This window comes from Bufo bufo, chromosome 10 (genome assembly GCF_905171765.1).
Source record: "Bufo bufo chromosome 10, aBufBuf1.1, whole genome shotgun sequence".
NCBI classification, from domain to species: Eukaryota; Metazoa; Chordata; class Amphibia; order Anura; family Bufonidae; genus Bufo; species Bufo bufo.
In genome coordinates, this window is record NC_053398.1 from 3,707,439 (window position 1) to 3,732,585 (window position 25,147).

The window sequence follows — 25,147 nt, forward strand, 5'->3', positions numbered from 1 at the left end:
CGAGATTCTTTTAATGTAGTAGGGCTTATTTATGAAAGAGAATTTAGACAAGGAGCCGCTTCCATTGATTGCATTCAACAGCGGCGTGCTTGGAGGGAATGGGAGCATCCTGTGATGGGTATACATATGGAAAACCAAAAATGACCTTATTGTACAAGGCGCCTGGTGCCAGGCAGCCCTCCGCCTCAGGTGCATCATTGTTCTAGATGGGAGCGGGCAGAGCAAGTGCTCATCACTTCAAAACCGCCTCAGTAAAGTGCAGAGCTCAGGTCGGATTTTAGTCCAGTCACTTCAATTAAAGGGTTTGTCCAAGAGCAAGAAGAAGGCCTCTGCTGCCAGTCCAGTGTCAGCGCAACTCTGGTACTCTTCAAGGTATTTTGGGATGGGAAATCCAAAAATGATTGAGTGGTTTTGCCAAATTGGCTCTAATTTTTGAGATACTGGATGTCCCTCCAATAATGATGTAATCTCTTCCAATAGCTCAGTCAGCAAAACTTAAAAGGAGTCTGTCAGCAGTTCTGTTACGGAGTTGTGCAGGTTAAATAACATAATCCAAAGCGATGATCCTTCTGCCAGCCTAACGGAACAGGCCTGCGCACGCGCTGCCACCAGGAGCACCAGTCCTCCATTTCTAGATTAACTTCTACTTGGACATCAATGTGGATATTCTGGCATTCACGATAAGGGTAAGGCTACCTTCACACTAGCGGCACGGACCTCCGGCAGACTGCTCCGTCGGGTGAACAGCCTGTCGGATCCGTCCTGCCGCTAGTGAACGTGTGCCCCCCCGGACTGCCGCTCCGTCCTCATTGACTATAATGGCGGCGGTGTGGAGTTCCGGTGGAGACAGCACATGGCGAGAGGCTGCCGGAATAAATCTACGACCTGTCCGACATTTATTCCGGCAGCCTCTCGCCGTGCGCTGCCATGCCTCCGCCGGAACTCCACACCGCCCCATTATAGTCAATAGGGATGGAGCGGCAGTCCGGAGGTACACGGTCACTAGTGGCAGGACGGATCTGACAGGCCGGAGGTCCGTGCCGCTAGAATGAAAGTAGCCCAACCTGAAAAAAGCCCACACGAAAACTTAAGATGCTGATAAAATATAGGTTTGATTTATTCATTTTCATCTCTATGGCACTTGAGTTTTCGTGTGGGTTTTTCATACAGTGACGTGGCAGGGCAAAGCAAGACCAATGGAGGACACAGTCCATGGGAAAACAAGGCTGTAGGTGCAGAGGACATCTTCAACCAGCCAGTCATGACATGGAAAACCACTCTCCCCGCACTCCATATTCCGCTAGGATTGATTTTGAGTGTTTCAAATACATTTATAAGTCGCTCTCGAATTTACTATTCCCGAAACGATGGTGCAGCGGAGTCTGGTGCAGCGGAGTCTGGTGCAGCGGAGTCTGGTGCAGCGGAGTCTGGTGCAGCGGAGTCTGGTGCAGCGGGAGCTTCATGGGTGACCCAAACGCAGACAAGAACACTGATGAGCACACGGGCGCTCCCGCCATAGCCGCTACTCAGATCTCCAGATGATCTTGGTGATTGTTGGTGCGGAGTAAGGGGAGGTCCTGAGGCAGATGGCAGACTACCGCGGGAGCCTAGAGCGTGAAAGTCCTACAAACTGCCTGCCCTTTCCTATACATGAATTGTGGCCAGCTTCACACTAGCGTTCAGAGATCCGGCAGCGGTATTTGTCCGGCCAGTTCTTGGCATATTTTCTGGGTTGCAACTGGATCTCTGCCGATTCCCATTATAGTTAACGGGGAGGGGGGGGGGGGGGCGCGGGGCATTCATGCAGCGCCGGATCCAGAGAAACAGCCTGCTGGATCTCTGAACGCCAGTGAGAAAGTAGCCCTACTCTTTCCTGATGGGGAGGACAGGCGGGTGCGCAGGATCCCCATTGCTGTGTTGCCATCGTTTAAGTCCGGGTGCAGTTGGCAGTCACCCACATGTGGATCCTGCCGCCACGCTGCTCCTTGTATGGGACACACTTATTGTTCCATAATTTCATCTCTTCACTTTTGTATGAATTGACGCCATTTCCATCTGACCAGTTACATTATTTGCATGTTTATTATCTGGGAAAAATAATAATAAAAGCCTATTACAGCCGATGTTCTGAATTAGCACCACAGTTACCCTAAATGTGCCATATATAAAATGATATTTACACTTTATTACTCGGCCCTGTGATTTTACATTAGACGTGCAGCTTGTTACAATCTCGCCACCCAAGTGACAAGAAATTATTTCATCTCTCAGTTCCATGTTTCCACCACTAGGCGGCGATCTGTATCCACTTGTTCCCTACTGCTCCGTATAAGGGCTTGTTCACACTGCAGCATTTGATCAGTATATATATATATATATATATATATATATATATATATATATTTATTTATTTTGCCAAGAGCAACTTCTTGTTTTTGCATTACTCCTGAGGAAGCACATACTGATGTGATGTCAGCCAAGAGATTTTCATTAAAGAGATTTTCCAGGATTTGTCAACCTACCCCTAAGGTCGTTAATATCAGGTTTGGGGGGTGTCTGGTCATAGACCCTACATGGAAATTTTCCAGGGGGCCACCCGAGGCCTACTTATGGCCACCTGCCAGGTACATAATGATCTGATGCTGTAAGTATTAATTAAAGCTAGTAACATCAGGTACTTCTGCACCTGACCTCAACTGTATCGCCATCCTCAGGACCATGATGCAGTTGAATGCTGTGTTGCAGCGGCACTAAATACTGCAGGCCCCGCCTACTTGTGTTGTCCCAATATCTGTCAGTTTGGACCTGCCTACAACATTGGGGCCACTTTTTATTTTTTTTCCAGGGCCACATTAAGTCCCCAGTATGCCCATGGATACGGCGCCGGGCCCCTGCCAATCGGTTACAGATGGACTATACTGAGGAGGAGTCATCAATACTAAAGGAATGGACAGTCCCTTTAAGCTTTGTCAGCTGTGACCAAATGAATCTGTCTTAAAAGCCTCTGGCCCTTTAAATGTGAGGAGAGCAGAGAAGTAGAACTGCGGAGGAGAGGTTCTGTGGGGCCTGTCATGTCCGGCTCCTCTGTCAGAACAGTCATTATCACCCGATGCTTTCCCGCTCGGCGACGCTCTACAGGTGACCAGATGTGTGTTCTCCTAGCGCCATGGGCAGCCCCATCAATCAATATGTCTTAAGCATGGAAGAATCTGACACATTTTAAATGGTGTTCCATTTCTCTCTGTATAAATTGGCCATCGCCGGTCCCTGCGTAAAGTGTCTTGGTATCAAAAGAAGTGGGGATGTGCTTCCCTGCAATTACCCGGTAATCACCGCGAGGAGTAATTGGGCCATAGGTGAGACGTGCCGCCCTGTGCCTCGCATTTATACACTCCCCGCTTCTCCACACAGCGTGCACAATCCCACAAACTACTTACCCGCCACGCGTTTTAGCCTTTGTGTTTGGTAAAGGATGACAGATGTCTCTTGAAGGGAAGAAGTAGCCGCTGTCATTAGTTTTTCTCTGGTCAGCTGTGGCGTCCCGAATTCCCTTCTTCCTGCCATATCTTGAAGCAGTTTGCTTTACGGGCACAGATTTGGGGGACAGGCTATAAAACCATCTCGCCTGAGATGTGTGCGCTCGACTCCCATCTTCCTAGGTGCCCACATTCTGTGAGCCCGTCGGAGCAACGAGGGCGGCGCTGTTGCACGTCATTCCTTTCTGGTCGGGAGCCAGTGATCTACAAAGGATGTTCTATTACAGTGCAGCCTGTATTACGCAGGCAGATCAGCAAGTGGTTGTCAGGAGGGTTGTCGCTTGCTCACTAGTGGAGGAGACCGCTGCTATTACATGCAGGGATCTCCTCCACAGCATGAGGGGGAGCGATCGCCATGCAATCGCTCATTCACGTGCCTTCTAGTGGTTCGCTATTAGACAGCACGACCTGCAATCGGCGGCAGCATTACCCTGCAAGATGAAGGCTCTATAGCGAGTATCGCCCAGCGTAATACAGGCTTTGTGTCTGGTTAGATGAGCCGGTGTGAGCTCCGCAAGACCTTCCGTCTCCCCTCCTTTGTATCATTTACTAAATGGAGCAGCAAGATCCCTACACAGCAGAATACGCGAACATTAACATTATAACCTATGGCACTTACTTCCAAATACTGTCACTTTGTATAGACCCAATACTTCTCATAGCTGAGGATTTGTTACAGTTGTGTCCAGTCAGTCACAGTGGAGATTTGTGCTGCTGCTGCTGGGTTTACAACGTATCCGTGTAAGTGGAACGTCTCATGCGGTAATCCCAGCAGGGCCGTACAAGGAAAGGTAAAGCGGATGGCGGATAAAATCGCTATAATATGTCCAGTATATAACGGGCTGCACAGGGTCTTCACTACAGTATACGCCGGCTTTCTAGAAAAGCCCTGCAGTGCCCCCTGCTGGACGTACAGTGCACAGCGCTCATCCATGATTTACACACATTATGTTGCCGCCATGTTTATTTTCTTCTCTGCAGAAAGTGATTTATTGACAGACGGACGACGCACGGGACATTGTCCTGGTAGTTTTTCGTAACATGGACAAAGTTGCATAAGTTTTTTCAATAGACATGTCCGAATATAACCTGGAACCAGTGGTCTGCTATTAGTTACTGCTCTTGTGGGTTCTAGTTTCTAATGGCAGCATAGAAAGACTTGCGCCGTACGATGTCTGTGTGGTGTGTATGTTGGTAATGACGTTCTGCCGAGATCTGACAATATTGTCTGTGATACAATCTGGACTTTTCATTCCTCCACAGGCCGACCTAAACTGCAATATTCAGGATGACGCCGGGGCATTTTATGGGGTAACAAGTCAGTACGAAAGCTCAGAAAACATGACCATCACCTGTTCCACTAAAGTCTGCTCCTTTGGTAAACAAGTGGTGGAGAAAGTGGAGGTAAGTCGCGGTGTGCGAGTGCGAACGAGGCCTAAGGCTCCGTCACAGGATCGTTAGAGCCTCTTTCTGCTACAGTATATGGCTTGTTACTAAGAGGCGTCTCACATCTTACACCAAGCGGTTATCTCCTATGGCATATTACTATCGGGTCCTTTATGATACTCGCTCATAGCTGTACAGACAGTGTCACTCCCTGTCCCCGGGAGCTCACAATCTATGTTCCCTATCAGTCTGTCTTTGGAGTCTGGGAGGAAACTGGAGAACCCTGAGGAAACCCACGGAAACACGGGGAGAACATACAAGCTCCATGCAGATGGTGTCCTTGGTAGGATTCGAACCCTAGGCTTAACCATAACCCATTAAAGGCCTAGTCCACTTTCCTATATTGATGACCTATTATCAGGAAAGGTCATCAATATCTGAACGGCAAGGGTCCGACTCCTGGCATCCCTGTCGATCAGCTGTTTAACCCCTTCAGGACATCTGCCCTACATGTATGGCAGATGTGGGAGTCATAGTCACTGGGTTTTCTGATCATTTTTAACAGTAGACACCTGGGGCTAATGTCTGTGATCGGCAATAACGCCAATCAGACATATGACCCCTCAGATGCTGTGCTCAGCGGTGCACTCCTGGGGCCCTAATGGCTCCTACCCCCTTGTGGTATCCTCCGAGGCCTCTACAGCGGTAGTTACTATGGAGGACGGCAGGTGGCGGGGCAGGAACATGGCACAGCTCTCATAGGCTGTAAGGCCGATTCTTCTATAGGACATGCTTGTTTAATGCCCCTAAGGCCTCATTCACATGCTCCATTTATTTATTTTACCAGTTAAAGCCTATGGGGACATTCACTTGACCATTTTTCTATATTAAAGCATCAAAATATTTATTCCATATGATGAACGCTGTAAAAAAAAAAATCAAAAGGGCAGATTCACTTCTTTTTCACCCCCCCCCCCCCCCCCCCCCCAAAAAAAATGATCAAATTAATGTCAACATTTAAATTTTTTTTTTTAAGTAAAAACACCCAAAAAAATAAACAATTCAAATGTGGTATTTCTGTAATCACTGACCCAGATCATAAAAATGAAACCCATAAACCTGGCAAAATTGTTTTTCCCAATTTTACCCAATTTATAATTTTATTTTCCAGCTTCCCACTACATGGTATCCAGTATAAAATTTTGCCATAAGAAAGTTTAAAAAAAACAAGCCCTCGTGGGCTGTGTGAGCAGAAAGAGTAAAAAGGTTATGGCTCTGGGACAGCAGGGAGCAAAAAACGCAAAAAAAACTCCACAGTTGAAAATCCCCCTGTCCTTAATGGGTTAAAGAGACTGCAGCGCCTATACGAGTGCCGCCTTCTCTCCACCGACATTACCCACTGCTGTAAACATGCAGGAGCGTCTCTTCAAGCAGCTGATTTTCGGGGGTGGCGGGGATCGGACCCCCACTGATTTGATATTGATACAGACTCTCTCAGTACTCAGAATGTGAAGGATGCAACCAAAGCAAAATAAACGTCCACTGAATATACTATGCCGGAGGTTTCGGTCCATATGTGGACCCTTCCTCAGCGGTTAAATCGGTGGCATGCAAAATGAAACGCACATGTCTGGGGGGAGTTCATGTGCAGACTCCTCAATGTGGGAAACCGGACAACCCCTTTAAGAATGTGGTGGGTTTTGTTTAAACCTCCCCCCCCCCCCTCTCTACATTTTATTCAATTACACGACTACATGTTTTGATGTTTGGATTTTTTGTTTTATTTTTTGGGGATGGGGGAGGGGGGGGGGAGAGTGGAAAATACCACAGCAGTTTTTGGATTTTGTTTTTATAGTGTTCACTGTTCTGCATAATAAGTTTTTATGGCAAGTGTATCCTTTGTATCATTACACCAATCCCAAATTTATATGTTTTTGTTTTGTTTTTCTCCTCCTTTTACACAATAAGCTTATTTTTTATCATTTTTTCTGTGCATTCAGAGACCAAGAACCTTTTCAGTTTCCCGATCTGTGAGGGTTTGTCTCTCGTGGGACCAATGGTGGTTTTCATTGGTGCCATTCTGAAGTACATACAGTTTTATACCGAGCACTTTTATTTCTTGTGTTTTTGGGAGGTGGAATGAACAATACAGCAGCCATTGTACAGTCGTCACCGTGCGAGATAATTGGGGCAAGCCTAGTATCCTATGGACACACCTCTGAGTACAGATAATGTAGTAGATGTCACCTGCAGTCCCATGTAACACCACAGATAACGCAGTGATAACTGAGTACAGATAATGTAGTAGATGTCACCTGCAGTCCCATGTAACACCACAGATAACAGTGATAATCCTCTGAGTACAGATAATGTAGTAGATGTCACCTGCAGTCCCATGTAACACCACAGATAACACAGTGATAACTGAGTTCAGATAATGTAGTAGATGTCACCTGCAGTCCCATGTAACACCACAGATAACACAGTGATAACTGAGTACAGATAATGTAGTAGATGTCACCTGCAGTCCCATGTAACACCACAGATAACACAGTGATAACTGAGTACAGATAATGTAGTAGATGTCACCTGCAGTCCCATGTAACACCACAGATAACAGTGATAATCCTCTGAGTACAGATAATGTAGTAGATGTCACCTGCAGTCCCATGTAACACCACAGATAACACAGTGATAACTGAGTACAGATAATGTAGTAGATGTCACCTGCAGTCCCATGTAACACCACAGATAACAGTGATAATCCTCTGAGTACAGATAATGTAGTAGATGTCACCTGCAGTCCCATGTAACACCACAGATAACAGTGATAACTATAGATGGGTGTGAGCCTCCAGAATTCAGAACTTGCACAGCGTAACCTGAAGTCCGGGGCTGGGCTGCGGCAGTTTGGGCCAAATTCTCAATCCACATTAATATGTGCTCAATAATAATGACCCCCCATAGGGCCCCTCGTTGAAACAAGGCCTCCTATAGTGGCCCCCAGCACTAACAAGGCCCCTCTATAAGAGCCTGCAGTAGTAATAAAGTCCCCTATAGTGTCTGCCGTGGTTATAATGCCTCCTATAGTGGTCCAAGTGTTTATAAAGACCTGCTGCGGTGCCCCATAGAATTGCCCTCTGTAGTGTACCCTGTATTATAATGCCGCCTGTAGTGCCACTAGATAAAAGATCCTCCCTCCCCCATCGTGCCCATATGTATAATGCCCTCTGTATGGATAGTATATATAATGCCCAGCCCTCTGTATAACTGTAATATATCATGGCCCCCTCTGTATTGTTATAATATAGAATGTCCCCCTCTGTATTATTATAATATATAATGGCCCCCTCTGTCTTATTATAATATATAATGGCCCCCCTCTATCCTATTATAATAAATCATTGCCCCCTCTGTCTTATAATATATAGAATGGCCCCCTCTGTCTTATTATAATATAGAATGGCCCCCCTCTGTATTATAATATATAGAATGGCCCCCTCTGTCTTATTATAATAAATCATGGCCCCCTCTGTATTATAATATATAGAATGGCCCCCCTCTGTCCTATTATAATATATAGAATGGCCCCCCTCTGTCCTATTATAATATATAGAATGGCCCCCTCTGTCTTATTATAATATATAGAATGGCCCCCTCTGTCTTATTATAATATATAGAATGGCCCCCCTCTGTCTTATTATAATATATAGAATGGCCCCCCTCTGTCTTATTATAATATATAGAATGGCCCCCCTCTGTCTTATTATAATATATAGAATAGCCCCCTCTGTCTTATTATATTATATAGAATGGCCCCCTCTGTCTTATTATAATATATAGAATGGCCCCCTCTGTCTTATTATAATATATAGAATGGCCACCTCTGTCTTATTATAATATATAGAATGGCCCCCCTCTGTCTTATATAGAATGGCCCCCCTCTGTCTTATTATAATATATAGAATGGCCCCCCTCTGTCCTATTATAATATATAGAATGGCCCCCCTTTGTCCTATTATAATATATAGAATGGCCCCCCTCTGTCCTATTATAATATATAGAATGGCCCCCTCTGTCTTATTATAATATATAGAATAGCCCCCCTCTGTCTTATTATAATATATAGAATGGCCACCTCTGTCTTATTATAATATATAGAATGGCCCCCCTCTGTCTTATTATAATATATAGAATGGCCCCCTCTGTCTTATTATAATATATAGAATGGCCCCCCTCTGTCTTATTATAATATATAGAATGGCCCCCCTCTGTCCTATTATAATATATAGAATGGCCCCCTCTGTATTATAATATATAGAATGGCCCCCCTCTGTCCTATTATAATATATAGAATGGCCCCCCTCTGTCTTATTATAATATATAGAATGGCCCCCTCTGTCTTATTATAATATATAGAATGGCCCCCCTCTGTCCTATTATAATATATAGAATGGCCCCCTCTGTATTATAATATATAGAATGGCCCCCCTTTGTCCTATTATAATATATAGAATGGCCCCCCTCTGTCCTATTATAATATATAGAATGGCCCCCCTCTGTCTTATTATAATATATAGAATGGCCCCCTCTGTCTTATTATAATATATAGAATGGCCCCCTCTGTCTTATTATAATATATAGAATGGCCCCCCTCTGTCTTATTATAATATATAGAATGGCCACCTCTGTCTTATTATAATATATAGAATGGCCCCCCTCTGTCTTATTATAATATATAGAATGGCCCCCTATGTCTTATTATAATATATAGAATGGCCCCCCTCTGTCTTATTATAATATATAGAATGGCCCCCCTCTGTCTTATTATAATATATAGAATGGCCCCCTCTGTCTTATTATAATATATAGAATGGCCCCCCTCTGTCTTATTATAATATATAGAATGGCCCCCCTCTGTCTTATTATAATATATAGAATGGCCCCCCTCTGTCTTATTATAATATATAGAATGGCCCCCTCTGTCTTATTATAATATATAGAATGGCCCCCTCTGTCTTATTATAATATATAGAATGGCCCCCCTCTGTCTTATTATAATATATAGAATGGCCCCCTCTGTCTTATTATAATATATAGAATGGCCCCCCTCTGTCTTATATAGAATGGCCCCCCTCTGTCTTATTATAATATATAGAATGGCCCCCTCTGTCTTATTATAATATATAGAATGGCCCCCCTCTGTCTTATTATAATATATAGAATGGCCCCCTCTGTCTTATTATAATATATAGAATGGCCCCCTCTGTCTTATTATAATATATAGAATGGCCCCCCTCTGTCTTATTATAATATATAGAATGGCCCCCTCTGTCTTATTATAATATATAGAATGGCCCCCTCTGTCTTATTATAATATATAGAATGGCCCCCCTCTGTCTTATATAGAATGGCCCCCCTCTGTCTTATTATAATATATAGAATGGCCCCCTCTGTCTTATTATAATATATAGAATGGCCCCCCTCTGTCTTATTATAATATATAGAATGGCCACCTCTGTATTATTATAATATATAGAATGGCCCCCCTCTGTCTTATTATAATATATAGAATGGCCCCCTCTGTCTTATTATAATATAGAATGGCCCCCTCTGTATTATTATAATATAGAATGGCCCCTCTATCCTATTATAATATAGAATGGCCCCCTCTGTATTATTATAATATAGAATCACCCCTCTATCTTATTATAATATACACAGTACAGACCAAAAGTTTGGACACACCTTCTCATTCAGAGTTTTCTTTATTTTCATGACTATGAAGGCATCAAAACTATGAATTAACACATGTGGAATTATATTCATAACAAACAAGTGTGAAACAACCGAAAATATGTCATATTCTAGGTTCTTCAAAGTAGCCACCTTTTGCTTTGATTACTGCTTTGCACACTCTTGGCATTCTCTTGATGAGCTTCAAGAGGTAGTCCCCTGAAATGGTCTTCCAACAGTCTTGAAGGAGTTCCCAGAGATGCTTAGCACTTGTTGGCCCTTTTGCCTTCACTCTGCGGTCCAGCTCACCCCAAACCATCTCGATTGGGTTCAGGTCCGGTGACTGTGGAGGCCAGGTCATCTGGCGCAGCACCCCATCACTCTCCTTCATGGTCAAATAGCCCTTACTTTCAAAGTTTTCCCAATTTTTCGGCTGACTGACTGACCTTCATTTCTTAAAGTAATGATGGCCTCTCGTTTTTCTTTACTTAGCTGCTTTTTTCTTGCCATAATACAAATTCTAACAGTCTATTCAGTAGGACTATCAGCTGTGTATCCACCTGACTTCTCCTCAACGCCACTGATGGTCCCAACCCCATTTATAAGGCAAGAAATCCCACTTATTAAACCTGACAGGGCACACCTGTGAAGTGAAGACCATTTCAGGGGACTACCTCTTGAAGCTCATCAAGAGAATGCCAAGAGTGTGCAAAGCAGTAATCAAAGCAAAAGGGGGCTACTTTGAAGAACCTAGAATAGGACATATTTTCAGTTGTTTCACACTTGTTTGTTATGTATATAATTCCACATGTGTTAATTCATAGTTTTGATGCCTTCAGTGTGAATCTACAATTTTCAGTCATGAAAATAAAGAAAACTCTGAATGAGAAGGTGTGTCCAAACTTTTGGTCTGTACTGTAGAATGGCCCCCCTCTGTCTTATTATAATATATAGAATGGCCCCTCTGTCTTATTATAATATATAGAATGGCCCCTCTGTCTTATTATAATATATAGAATGGCCCCCCTCTGTCTTATTATAATATATAGAATGGCCCCCTCTGTCTTATTATAATATATAGAATGGCCCCCCTCTGTCCTATTATAATATATAGAATGGCCCCCTCTGTATTATAATATATAGAATGGCCCCTCTGTCTTATTATAATATATAGAATGGCCCCCCTCTGTCTTATTATAATATATAGAATGGCCCCCTCTGTCTTATTATAATATATAGAATGGCCCCCTCTGTCTTATTATAATATATAGAATGGCCCCCCTCTGTCTTATTATAATATATAGAATGGCCACCTCTGTCTTATTATAATATATAGAATGGCCCCCCTCTGTCTTATTATAATATATAGAATGGCCCCCCTCTGTCTTATTATAATATATAGAATGGCCCCCCTCTGTCTTATTATAATATATAGAATGGCCCCCCTCTGTCTTATTATAATATATAGAATGGCCCCCCTCTGTCTTATTATAATATATAGAATGGCCCCTCTGTCTTATTATAATATATAGAATGGCCCCCCTCTGTCTTATTATAATATATAGAATGGCCCCCCTCTGTCTTATTATAATATATAGAATGGCCCCCTCTGTCTTATTATAATATATAGAATGGCCCCCCTCTGTCTTATTATAATATATAGAATGGCCCCCCTCTGTCTTATTATAATATATAGAATGGCCCCCCTCTGTCTTATTATAATATATAGAATGGCCCCCCTCTGTCTTATTATAATATATAGAATGGCCCCCCTCTGTCTTATTATAATATATAGAATGGCCCCCCTCTGTCTTATTATAATATATAGAATGGCCCCCTCTGTCTTATTATAATATATAGAATGGCCCCCCTCTGTCTTATTATAATATCTAGAATTGCCCCCTCTGTCTTATTATAATATATAGAATGGCCCCCCTCTGTCTTTCTATATATAATTTCCTCCTTGGTATCCTTTCTCGTCTGTGGTATTGATAATACCCCCACCCCCGCAGTGCCCCCAGTACCCTCCTGCCTTATGGTACTTACATTTAAATACATACTCCCCTCTCTGTCTCCTCTTGTGGCCTGAGTTTGGGCATCCCAGTGCAGGAGGTCATGGAGGGGACGGGAGCCATAGGACCCCGTGGCCCTCAGTGAAATGCCTGCTGCTTGGCGCCCCCTGCATTTTGGCATCTGGGGCAACGGCAGCCCGGGCCCCCTACGCTAGGACACTGTGCGCGGATACCTATTATGTATATAACTATATAACATTTTTTACATAAATAACAGAGTTTGCAAATAAAGGGCAATTTTAGTTATTTATTCAAACAATGATTTTTACAATTATTTTTTTTTATTATTACTTAAAGGGGTTATCTGACCTTGGAGCCAACAACCCCTGGGGTCCTCCCCTAAACATGGAGCCCGCACTCGCCCGTCTGCAGTCCCTCTGCTGCTCCATCTCCTGCTGGACCAGAAGGCGGCTTAGTCTCTTGACTGCAGCAGCCAATCGCTGTCCTCAGCAGTTACAGTGGGCTGAACGGTACAAGACTACTGTGACGGAGCTTTCTGGTCCTGCTGAGAACAGAGCAGCGGCGGGACCATGGACAAGTTAGGGGGTCTTATGTTCAGGGAAGCACCCCAGAGGTTGTCAGCTTCAAGGCTGGTTGGCCATAGGGGATGTGTGCATCAATCCTCTGACTGGCTATAGATGCTGCATTACTTCCAGTGGGGGGGGGGGGGGGGGGGGCGAGGTAGTTCGGCGCCCTAAGCGGAGCAGGAAAACACTATACTGTCCCCCATAGTAATAGTCCTCCCAGACTGCCCTCATTAGTAATAGTGCCCCAATAGTGTTGATGATGGTGCTATTTTGGGGAAAGGTGCCCCCCAGGAGACCAGTGCACAGATCCAGCGCTCTCCCCCACAGACCATTGAAAACCGTTGACATCCTGCTGTTTCTCCTCTGCAGACAGAATACGCAAGGTTTGAAAATGGCCGATTTGTGTACAGGATAAACCGCTCTCCAATGTGTGAATATATGATTAACTTCATCCACAAACTGAAGCACCTCCCGGAGAAGTACATGATGAATAGTGTGTTGGAAAACTTCACTATTTTGTTGGTATGTATGAACTGTGACGTTGGCGGTATAAGTGTGCTCTGCCTGCAATGTATGACGTGACCACTGGGGGGCACAATCCTCTGCAGTCTGGGGGGGCACGTCCCAAAGGTTTATGGCAAATGTGTCATAGGAGTGTGAACAAGGCCCGAGGTGTCCTGGGGGCCGGCGGGTTGTTTAACTTTGCACTGATCATGTTTTCATTTTATTTTCCAAGGTGGTAACAAACAGGGATACGCAGGAAACTCTACTGTGCATGGCATGTGTATTCGAAGTGTCAAACAGCGAACATGGAGCACAGCATCATATCTACAGGCTGGTAAAAGAATGACTGTAGACCGCCATTCACTCCGTACACTAGACACACACTAAAAACAACGGAGACTGACTAAACCTCAACACTAGTGGCAGCGCCTACGGCCACCCAGCGTTTCTCCGCTCTGTTCATTTCCGTGACGTCATTTCTAACATGTTTATAAATTAATTGTATCTGTGAAACATTACGGTTTGTAAAGATTTCTTAAAAAAAAAAAAGAGGAAAAAAATAAAAAAAAATAACTGAGGGGAAAAAGTCAAAACTCCGGCAGCGCGGGGAAGACTTGCTGTTGCCTTGCAGAGCGATCGCACAGCACAGTTATCCAGCAGTGACATGGTTAATGGTGCCACAGCTACTTTATGTAGACTTCTGAGTTTGCGGCGATGGTTAAATGTAAAGGAATTTTAAGAAAAGAAATCATTGGAAAAAATAAGAGCCTATAACGGATTTACATAAAAATGTATGAATGTAAACAGACGCTTCGAGACGTTAACCTTTCTAACTGCCCGAGGGGATGCGGAAGGACGAATGTAAGAACCTAAATTATTTAAAGAAGAAAAATAGTGTTTTTCTTTTCAAACCAAATGATCTATTTCTTCAGATGTGCCTGAAACGAGGCGGGAGGTTTTCTAGAATCTTTTTTTATTTTCCGGTTTTAGCTAATCTTTTAGTCCAGAACACTATATTTTAAAGAGGAATCGGTACGGCCGTCTGAGTGCTGTACTAACACAAAGACTCCGTTTAGTAAAGAGATGGCTTATTTTGCAATAAGTTTTTTATTGTTTTTATGTTAACTTACAAAAATGTCCTTTTTCATGTTAGATATATTTTTTTTAATACCAGCCTCATATTGTATCGGAGTGGAGTGAAATTATATCTGCTGACGGGAGGGAAGGAGCGCTGCACTGAGAGGAGGAGGAGGGATAATAATGGCACCTTCTAGAGATGACATTGGGACATAGTGGATATCCCAAAGTCTGCTCCGGCGACACTGAGCATGCGCAGGAGGCTTCATAGGAGTCTGCGCCATGCCGAAAGGACAGGTGGGTGAGGCTAGCCATTTACGGTATCATAACCACGTGCCCTGGTGCCAAAAACCAGCACAGGCATTACATACAAACAAAAAAAAACAGCACAGGCATTACATACAAACAAAAAAAAACAGCACAGGCATTACATACAAACAAAAAAAAACAGCACAGGCATTACATACAAACAAAAAAAAAACAGCACAGGCATTACATACAAACAAAAAAAAACAGCACAGGCATTACATACAAACAAAAAAAAACAGCACAGGCATTACATACAAACAAAAAAAAACAGCACAGGCATTACATACAAACAAAAAAAAACAGCACAGGCATTACATACAAACAAAAAAAAAACAGCACAGGCATTACATACAAACAAAAAAAAACAGCACAGGCATTACATACAAACAAAAAACACAGCAAGAACAAAGGTAATTTATACATCAGAAACCATACATAACATACAGCGATAGGAAAGTGGCCAACCCCTTTAAATCCACAATACCTGGAGCTGCTCCTAGAAGCAACAAAGGCGAAATGGAGAAGAGAAGGGTCTTATGTTATTAGGGAGTCCGGGGGTACGACCCAAGTGTGCAGAGGGCCCCATGCAGCCAGTGTCTGCGGTAAAACCATGTGGCCATTGGTTGCTGCGGGTGGATGTGGCTGCCGACTGCACCGCCTTAGGCTACATCCACACAGTCGGGTTCCTGCATGCAGTTCTGGACGATAAAAGGAGAGGGAGTGTAAAGGACAGATACGAAGCCTCCTCTTTATTGACTTCACTCCTGGTTCTTGGCTTCATCAGGAAAGCGGGCGGTGCGGCCGTGCCCGTCGGGTTCATGCCCACTGCTGTAGTACAGTAATGCTGGAGGCTGATGAGGACCTGATGGTTCATGGAAGGTCCCTCTACCGTCAGGGGAGAATAATTCCACTCCAGCTCCTGGTCCGTGAGGTCTGACACTAACCGCCTGTGTAATCCTTCTTACTAACACAAAGGTGTTGGGATTTGCTCCTGGTTCTTTCAAGCACTTGTATTTTCTGACAAACACTACTTTTTGAAAGCTGACTGTTTTCTATGTGATATATTGATGACCTTTTACTATGAATATTCAGACATAAATTGTTGAAGCATCAAAAGAAAAAAAAAATCATCCAGAAAAGCAACAATCTGCGCTGCAGAGCGTGTCCTGGGGAAGGGGCACCTGTCCTGCGCAGAGTATCTCGGCACGTCGCCTGCAGCCGCAGCCAGTTCTGGGACAGCCTTAAATTCTCTTAACGTTCCTGAAAGTGTCCTGTAACTGAGCGCTTTTATAAGCTGGAAAGGCTTCGTCTATCAGCCGTAACTTTATATTCTAGATTGTTATTCAGAGCTGCCAAAGCATTTCCAGATGCAGTGCCTTAGAGCGTAGGAGACACCGTCTAAGTGTGTTACAGGTTCAATCATTACTTAATGTCTGCTTTGTAGTTAAAGGGGCTCTCCGGGATCTTCATACTGATGGCCTCTCCTAACATGAGATTGGTGGGGGGCTCTCATCTGTTTGGGGAAGCTGCGGCTTACCAAGCATAGCGCCATCCATTGTATGGTGGCCGTGCTCTGTATCGCAGCTCGCCTCTAATCACTTGAATGGGACTGCGCTACGTGACTGACAAACGTAACGTTACAGGCCTTGAGAGAGGCGTAAGTGCTCAGAGTGCCGTCCACCAGAAGCGAGACCCCTGCCAAGCCGATATTGATAGGCCATCAATATGGAGATCCCCTTTAAGGTGGAGAAGCAGGAGGTGAAGCGTCATCCGCACATGAGCAGCATTTGAACAGGGGCTGAATTTCAGTTTATCACCTTTTGAACACCATTCTATATAATGAAGGTGGATCTCCCCGCGATGCTGGACTGTTATCTACATGAGTAGTACTGCAGATAGAACAAATGGCGGTCTGGACTCCTTGTTTTCCTGCTGTCAGTGCTTCAAGCTGCGCTGATACAAAGGGGGGGACACGGGGAAACGGAGCAGGAACCGGCACCGCCACTATGTATTACTGCAGATAATGGCGCATCATTGTGACGGATTCCCTTCATCTTTGAGCTACAGCCGGTGTTATAATCACATCAGCACGTACAGTTCTACTGGTTGTTATTGCAAAAGTAACATTCTTGCTATACAAGGTAAACGAAGCTCCTTCAAGGCAGGGGGGGGTCAGATTATCCTGTATCTGATGACTGCATAGAGCCCAGAGGAAGCTCCTGTGGAGGGTTACATGGTAGTAACTCTAGATGTGTGCATTAAAGAGGACCTCTCCCCGCTCCGGACATGGCTTCATGCATTCCCCATGTAATAATTCTAGAGCCTCTATTCTTATGGCTCCATGTTGAGCCGTTCCTTGATTATTTCTACTAATAGTTATGGATGAATTTCTAGCAGTCTGCAGTAAGGGTACAGAGGGGTGTCACCAGTTGGGGGGGGGGGGGTCCCTGCACAGACTGACTGTATCCAGTCAGTGCTGCTGTTGTCAGACTGTGCAGGTACACCCCCCCCCCCCCCCCAAACTGGTAACACCCCTCTGTACCCTTACTGCAGACTGCTAGCAATTCATTCATAACTATTAGTAGAAATAATCAAGGAACGGCTCAACATGGAGCCATAAGAATAGAGGCTCTAGAATTATTACATGGAGAATGCATGAAGCCATGTCCGGAGCGGGGAGAGGTCCTCTGTAATGTACACAGTGAGTGCAGCTCTGGAGTATAATACACCACACCAGTACAATATGGCTACCATCAGGAGCGCACTGATGGACTAGGCTCCAGCGATTGTAGTCTTAATGTAACACGGGTGTAACTCGATCAGTACCGGATGTGTTTACCCAGTGACATGTTATTTATATGGCACTTGTGAAATGGTGTTCAGACGGTAAACTGGTTTCCACTATTCGGAATGCTGCTCCATTGTGTCTCCTGCCGCCACTAATCTGGGCCTTATTTCTAGGAATGGAGAAGTTCTTTCCCATTTGCTATAGTTACATTTTCACGCCTCCTCCACCCTTATTACATGGCTTAGTTTGTACTTGAAATGGGCATCTTTTTTAGATTTATATATTTTTTAACAATTTCAGTCTTTCTGACACAGCCATATGCATTGGATAATGATCAATATTCACAACGCAAAAATAAACCATCCCTCAAACCCTGCAAATACAAAACAGGCGGGTGGGGTTCCTGGATATATTATATCTGTAGCTGCTTTCTGACCAAAAGATTTTGCAACCTAGACTGACTGTGCCTTTGATTTTGGATGTTCCAGCTTATAAAAGTGCTGCAAAAGACAAAAAATAATTATACTAATTTGTAGAAGACCAAAAATGACTCACAGATCACCATAATGCCTTCTGGTTGGATGGATGTAGACATAAGGTAATTATGTGAAGGATATAATCTGTCAGGACGGACGCCATGGTTGTAGGTTTATGGCAGGCCGGACAGCTGGGCTCCGGAGCCGTGGTTGACATATCGGAGGAAAAAAATATATTTCATGTTGGTTGCATTTACCGGCTCAGAAAACGTGGCCATGCTATACAGAATGCCTTACATAATCAGTGACTGTACGACACCCATGGGTGTTAGGATTTATGTATGTAGATCTTTAATCTGATGCCTTTTAATCCATGTAAAAACTAGTTGCCTTTCCATGGGCGTCTCCTGGTCACCTGGGCACAGTTATAGCAACGTTGACAACCATTTTTTTCCTAAAAATGTTATCCCAATGTTAACCTGGTAACTCTATTTAAAGGGGCATTCCCATCTGTGACACTGATGTCCTATCACTAGAGCACGCCATTACCACATCTGGGACCCCCGATGGGAACAGAGAGCAGCTATCACCGCTATGAGAGCCGGCTCGTCCCATAGGAGGGAGTGGAGAGATGGCGGCACTTGCTCGGTGCTCTCTACATTCAGCTCTAGGAGACTCCCGAGAATAGTTCAGAGCGCCCATAGCGAAAAATGGAGACCACGCAGCGCATTCTCCTTCACTTCAGGGGCCCCGTCCTCTAGACAGGAATGGGTCCCAGAGGTGGGAGCCGCACACATCTGACACCGATGGCCTTACCTAGTGATATGCCATCAATGGCCCAGACGGGCCAACCCCTTTAAAGGGTTCTCCTTTCCCTGGGGATCGGTACTTGCCTGGCAGATCCAGTGCCATGGTTCTCTCTGCTGGTACACCGGAGAGGACTAGGATTGGTTGCAGTGGTCATGTGTTGTCAACGGGACGTCACCGCTGCAGCCAGGTAAACGGCCTCACCGGGAACACTGGAGTGACTGGATCTGCCAGGTAAGTACTGAGCCGTTCTTTATTGCAGGCTGATTCCACCCCTTCCTCAGGGTTATCCTTCTGAAACCAGACAACCCCTTTAATCAGCATAGCCCCAAAATAAAGAAAAATGCCAGTAAATGTGTCCTCAAGTTTTCCTCTCCCAAGTTGTTAAATTCTACTGTGCCATTTCTCGGGATTGCGTTAATAGCGGTCACTCAGGTTTCCTGGTCTATAGCGCCACAGAACTGAGCAGATTCGGGTTAATCCATTGACTTGTACATCATTTGTCATCCGCTCCAGTTGTGTAGCACAAGGTGGTAAAAGTCGGCACAGAGATGAATAGAGCACAGTGGGAGGAATCGATGGCAGGAGCGAAGGTCAAAACGTGCAACTCAATTCACCCCCCACCCCATGGCCATAATAATAACCAAAGTCTCGGCCACCATTCAACAATGGCTTAAGATTTACATAGAACAGTAGTAGAAGCAACATAGGAATTTACTGATCTTATACTGATGAATAACAGCCAGAATTACTCTTCAGAGCTGTATTCATAATTCTGCTGGTTGTTTTTGGAAACCATCAGTATGCCTGTTGAGACACTACCCAGAGCTGAGGGGTTATGCAGAGGGAAGTTTATTTTTCTTCAGATTACTGTATAGTACCTGACGTAAAGTCTGGGCTTCCCAGAATGCAAACTACCAGAAACGGCTTTGTGCAATAATTAAAACAAATTGAGCTTATTGAGTGCAGCTCTGGAGTATAATACAGGATAAGTAATGTATGTACACAGTGACTTACCAGCAGAATAGTGAGTGCAGCTCTGGAGTATAATACAGGATGTAACTGAGGATCAGTACAGGATAAGTAATGTATGTACACAGTGACTGCACCAGCAGAATAGTGAGTGCAGCTCTGGAGTATAATACAGGATGTAACTGAGGATCAGTACAGGATAAGTAATGTATGTACACAGTGACTGAACCAGAAGAATAGTGAGTGCAGCTCTGGAGTATAATACAGGATCAGTACAGGATAAGTAATGTATGTACACAGTGACTGAACCAGAAGAATAGTGAGTGCAGCTCTGGAGTATAATACAGGATAAGTAATGTATGTACACAGTGACTCCACCAGCAGAATAGTGAGTGCAGCTCTGGAGTAGAATACAGGATAAGTAATGTATGTACACAGTGACTGCATCAGCAGAATAGTGAGTGCAGCTCTGGAGTATAATACAGGATGTAACTCTGGATCAGTACAGGATAAGTAATGTATGTACACAGTGACTGAGCCAGAAGAATAGTGAGTGCAGCTCTGGAGTATAATACAGGATGTAACTCGGGATCAGTACAAGAGAATATAATGTTCTACCAAAGTTACTCCTCTTTCTACATCTTGTAGATGGGAAACCACAGATGTGACTGCGTTGGTCATTGGTCAGCCTTCTGCAGTGGCTCTCGGAGCGGATGACTCCTTTAACTAGAATGCACAGTAGATTTTCTAACAACCTGAGAGGACGACTCGAGCTCGTATGGACTGGAGACTCTTTAATTACTAACATCCACAAAGTACTGAAGGGACGGCCGGGGAAAATACTTATTTTTGGCCATTTTTTATTTTTTTTTGACTGCTCAGACATTTCATAAATCATTTCTCCCACACTACTCAAAAATGAAGGTTTACATTGTCAGTACAAGCGAATGACTAGAGAAACATATACTGTGATGTTAAGATAAAAATACAAAAAAAAATAGTGGCTGAGATTCTTCCTATGGAAGTAATTTCAGTTGTAATAACATGTTGCATAGATAAAGGTATTGGCTCCTAGTAGATGGTAATTATTGGAGTCTACACCCTGCGGTAATGGAACATGTTACTGACCCCCAATCCCAGGGAAAATGTTCCTCTTCAGTCAGGGGAATGACATGGCTGACCACAGACACTTTGGTATTTCATTTGGTTCCCTCCCCTCCCCCCAGTGCCACTCGTCAATAATATAAACACTAAATTCTATAGGGGAGAGGGGTGGGTATGGGGGGTCTGTCGAATATTATGTTTTACAGCTGCATTTCCCCCCTTCCTAGAGCATTCTGACTGCTAGACAGAGGGGGGGATAATCCTAAAAAATTCTAAAATGTGCCTCTAAAGAGAGAAAAAATTTATTAAAAAAAAACTTTCAAACCTGATAGCCTTTACTGCTTAATATTACTATGTTGTGTGTAATAAACTGTTTGCCATAAGAATATGTTCACTTTGTAGATGAGTTCTAAGAAAGATTTAAAAAATCACCTTCTGTTTGTGTATTGTACAAAAAAAAGGAAAAACCATAAAAAGAGCCTGGTTTGTGTGAGTTCTGCATATCCTATATGGTCGGTGGTTAATGTCGTACTGCTGCCGGTTTTGTTGAAGAAGAAGCTGCCTTGTTGACCTGCATTATCCTAATCATTCACCGAGCTGTTTTCAGTGTTTTTGTACCATTCTCAGATTTCCGCCAATACGTCAAAGCCTTTAGCAGTTCAATATTTTATTTTATTATATTTTTTCCGGTCTGTTGTCGTCTTTGTGTAGGTACTGGTACCTTTTTGTTAAAGGAAAAAAAAAAAAAAAGATGTGTTGGCTTTAAAGTGAATTTATCTTTTAGAGAGATAGTTAATATGAAATTATAGGGTTTGTGTGCGGAGATTTGTTTTTGTTTTTTTTAAACGGTGCTTTGTTTAAGGAATTGAAAAATAAAAAAAACTGTATTCTAGCTTTTCTGGCGGTACATGTGTGATTTAATATCTATGACAGTTAAGTGCAATTATTTCATCACTCTAAAATGCTATTTTTGTGTCGGTTACTGCAGGTGTTTTAATGTCTTTGCAAAGTGACAGATTTTGATGCCTTCTTGACAGTGGTAGACTTTTTGTAGCTTTTTAGAAACTTTGTATTCATACAGTATCAATTGAAAATAAAAGACCATTAAATTGTTCATGTCTTTGTCCCGTTATTTATTTAGGGAGACACAAAGGAGGGTTATTTTCCAGCTTTATTTTTTAATGCTGGGTGTTTCAATTTACTTTGGGGCTGAAACCGGCCATACACATCCCCCTCCCTCTATAACATGGAGGAGTGGTCCGTGTCCTGGGAGAACAAAAGACTTTGGGAAAAAATTCTGTTTGCCGACCCTTCTCTCCCCCATACATATTAGACGGACAGACGGAGCCACGGCTTCATTGATAGTACACTAATGTGTACGGGGGCCTCTAGGGTTTGGTTGGGGCCATTTTTGAGGTGGGAGTAAGTATTAGGCTGGGTTGGTTCAATATTGCAGCACCACTGTCTTTTCCACATTTGTTTTCAATTTTCACCTTTACTAATACCCATTATACTCCAGATACATACTAGTGAGGTTTCCAGTATTCTAATGGTGGATTTAGACGGTCGGGCAGATTATCGGGAATGAGCGATTGTTCCCGACAATCTGCCTGTTTAAAGTTGCAGCAGAACCCCCGATGAATGAGCAAAACGCCACCAGTCATGGTTTCAGGGCAGCAGATCATACGGTCTGAAGAGCGATCCGCTGCCCAGAAATAATGTAATAGCGATCCCTCGTCCTCCTACTGTGAAGGAGATCACTGCATGTAAATGTGTCTCCTCCACTGAACGCTTCCTTCCCGACAATCTGCTGCTCATCTGGGCAGGTAAATGTACCTTATAGATTAGTATGCTAATCTCATGAAGCATCTGCCAAAATTACACCGTACCAGGAAACCGATAACATACCCAGGTTAGTTTGATGAGCCCCGCACTATATCAAACATATCCAGTGTGTCACAATGGACCAAAACGGCAAGAATGACATTTGTGATAACATGCTATTTTTAAAGTGAACCCTTTGGAAATGAGACGCTGGGTGTCTACGGTGGTAGATTGTAACCGTCTGGTTACTCTGTAACAGCTCCATGTGTTCACCATACAGAAAATGTGAAATGGGGTACGTTTTCCAAGTTTTATATGGAGTTTAGAAACTACTTTAAAAAAAAGTTACACATTTGTGAAAAATTTTTGATTTATATTTTGTATGAATCCTATTTTTGGGTAAATACTGTATAACCTGTAGATGATTCACACACATTGATCTGGTCTACAGAATGCAGTGGCCATCTTTACTATGAAAATGCAAATGTTTGAGCCAGAATTCGGGCACAACTTATTGCAGACCAGGAAACCGGCTCCATGTGAATGTGGCGTGTCCCTCAACGAACGGCTGTGACCGCGGGTCTACTGTCCTGTGGTCACGCGTTACAGCAGGAACTGACGGCATTATGATGCTGCTGCGAGATCAGTCAGATGCAGTGTTGTCTTCTGTGTGAAACTGGCTTTATTATTCCGATGCTCCTAAAGAATGGCCTAAAACCAGAATGAGTCCATGGTCGGCTTGCATCCAGCTTCTAGATACGTTGAGGAACCGGAGAGCCACAGTTCTAGTGCATAAAAGTGCCACAGATTAGACACCGTTTTTGGTGGATAGATGTTCAGGGCATGCGGACACATTTTCAGCAAGTATTGGGTGGTATACACTAGACCAGTGATGGCGAACCTTTTACAGACAGAGTGCCCAAACTGCAACCCAAAACCCACATATTTATCGCAAAGTTCCAAAACGGCAATGTAACCTGAATGCTACAGTCCAACAGTATATCTTCCATGTACGTTATCATTTAGCTATAATATCCTGCCTATATTCAGTGCGATACTCGTGCCGTGCATGGTGTGCCCTACGCCGCCTTGTGCCGTGCATGGTGTGCCGCCTTGTGCCGTGCATGGTGTGCCGCCTTGTGCCGTGCATGGTGTGCCGCCTTGTGCCGTGCATGGTGTGCCGCCTTGTGCTGTGCATGGTGTGCCGCCTTGTGCCGTGCATGGTGTGCCCTGTACGTTACCGGAGTTCAGTACAGCAGGAACTGATGGCATGATGAGGCATTATGATGCTGCGAGATCAGTCAGATGCAGTGTTGTCTTCTGTGTGCTGTGCATAATGCGCCCTGCGCCACCTGTGCCGTGCTTTGTGCACCCTGCGCCGATGAATGGCAGGAAACGTCTAAGGCGTGTTGGTACCATCGACTTTTTCCAGGGTGCGGGGGCCTACAGAAGGCTCTGAGTTCCGCCTCTGGCACCCGTGCCAGAGGTTCGCCGCCGCTGCACTAGACGGTCTGAAGCTGTACCAGATTTAGCATCATTTTTTCTGTCCACTATTTAGACCGGATTAGTAAATGTGGGCCAATGTTTTTCTTTACAAGGGGCAGGTTTATCATTTCCCTATGCCATGGATTTGGAGCTCAAAGGTTGGAAAACCTGGTGTTGCAAACTTTTCAATGCTATTGCGACTAGATTTAGTCACTTTTACATTACACAACCCGTGTCCGTTTCTGAAGATGGGGCGCGGTGAGAGTGTTGTGGGCGGAGCCATCAGCCACCGGAAAGACTTCTCATTATTTACACTAGAAGCCGACCTAAATGATGACCAATCTATGTCGGCTCCAAGCTCCATACTTCGGTCTGGTGTATGGACTGCCAGAGTAATGCCTGCCCCGGCAGCGCAGCGCCCATGAGTGTTTTACCCATAAATGTATGACCGTGAAAAACACAGATGCACAACTCTGAAATGAACTGAAAACTGTTCTGGTCATTAAGGGGTTAAAGATGTGACCGGAAACCATCACTAAGGTCG

At 44.0% G+C, this 25,147-nt stretch overlaps 1 protein-coding gene across 6 annotated transcripts in view; it reads left to right on the plus strand.

Annotated features, from left to right (window-relative positions):
• TEAD1 (TEA domain transcription factor 1) overlaps positions 1 to 14,800 on the plus strand; it is a 150,325-nt gene extending 135,525 nt beyond the window's left edge. For all 6 annotated transcript variants that reach the window (XM_040409510.1, XM_040409511.1, XM_040409506.1 and 3 more), the window contains 3 exons: positions 4,800 to 4,940; positions 13,627 to 13,779; positions 13,994 to 14,800. In XM_040409510.1, coding sequence (XP_040265444.1) covers positions 4,800 to 4,940; positions 13,627 to 13,779; positions 13,994 to 14,107 — 408 coding nt within the window. In that variant the 3' untranslated portion in view covers positions 14,108 to 14,800. The remainder of the gene's footprint in view (positions 1 to 4,799; positions 4,941 to 13,626; positions 13,780 to 13,993) is intronic.
• Positions 14,801 to 25,147: the final 10,347 nt, after the last annotated feature.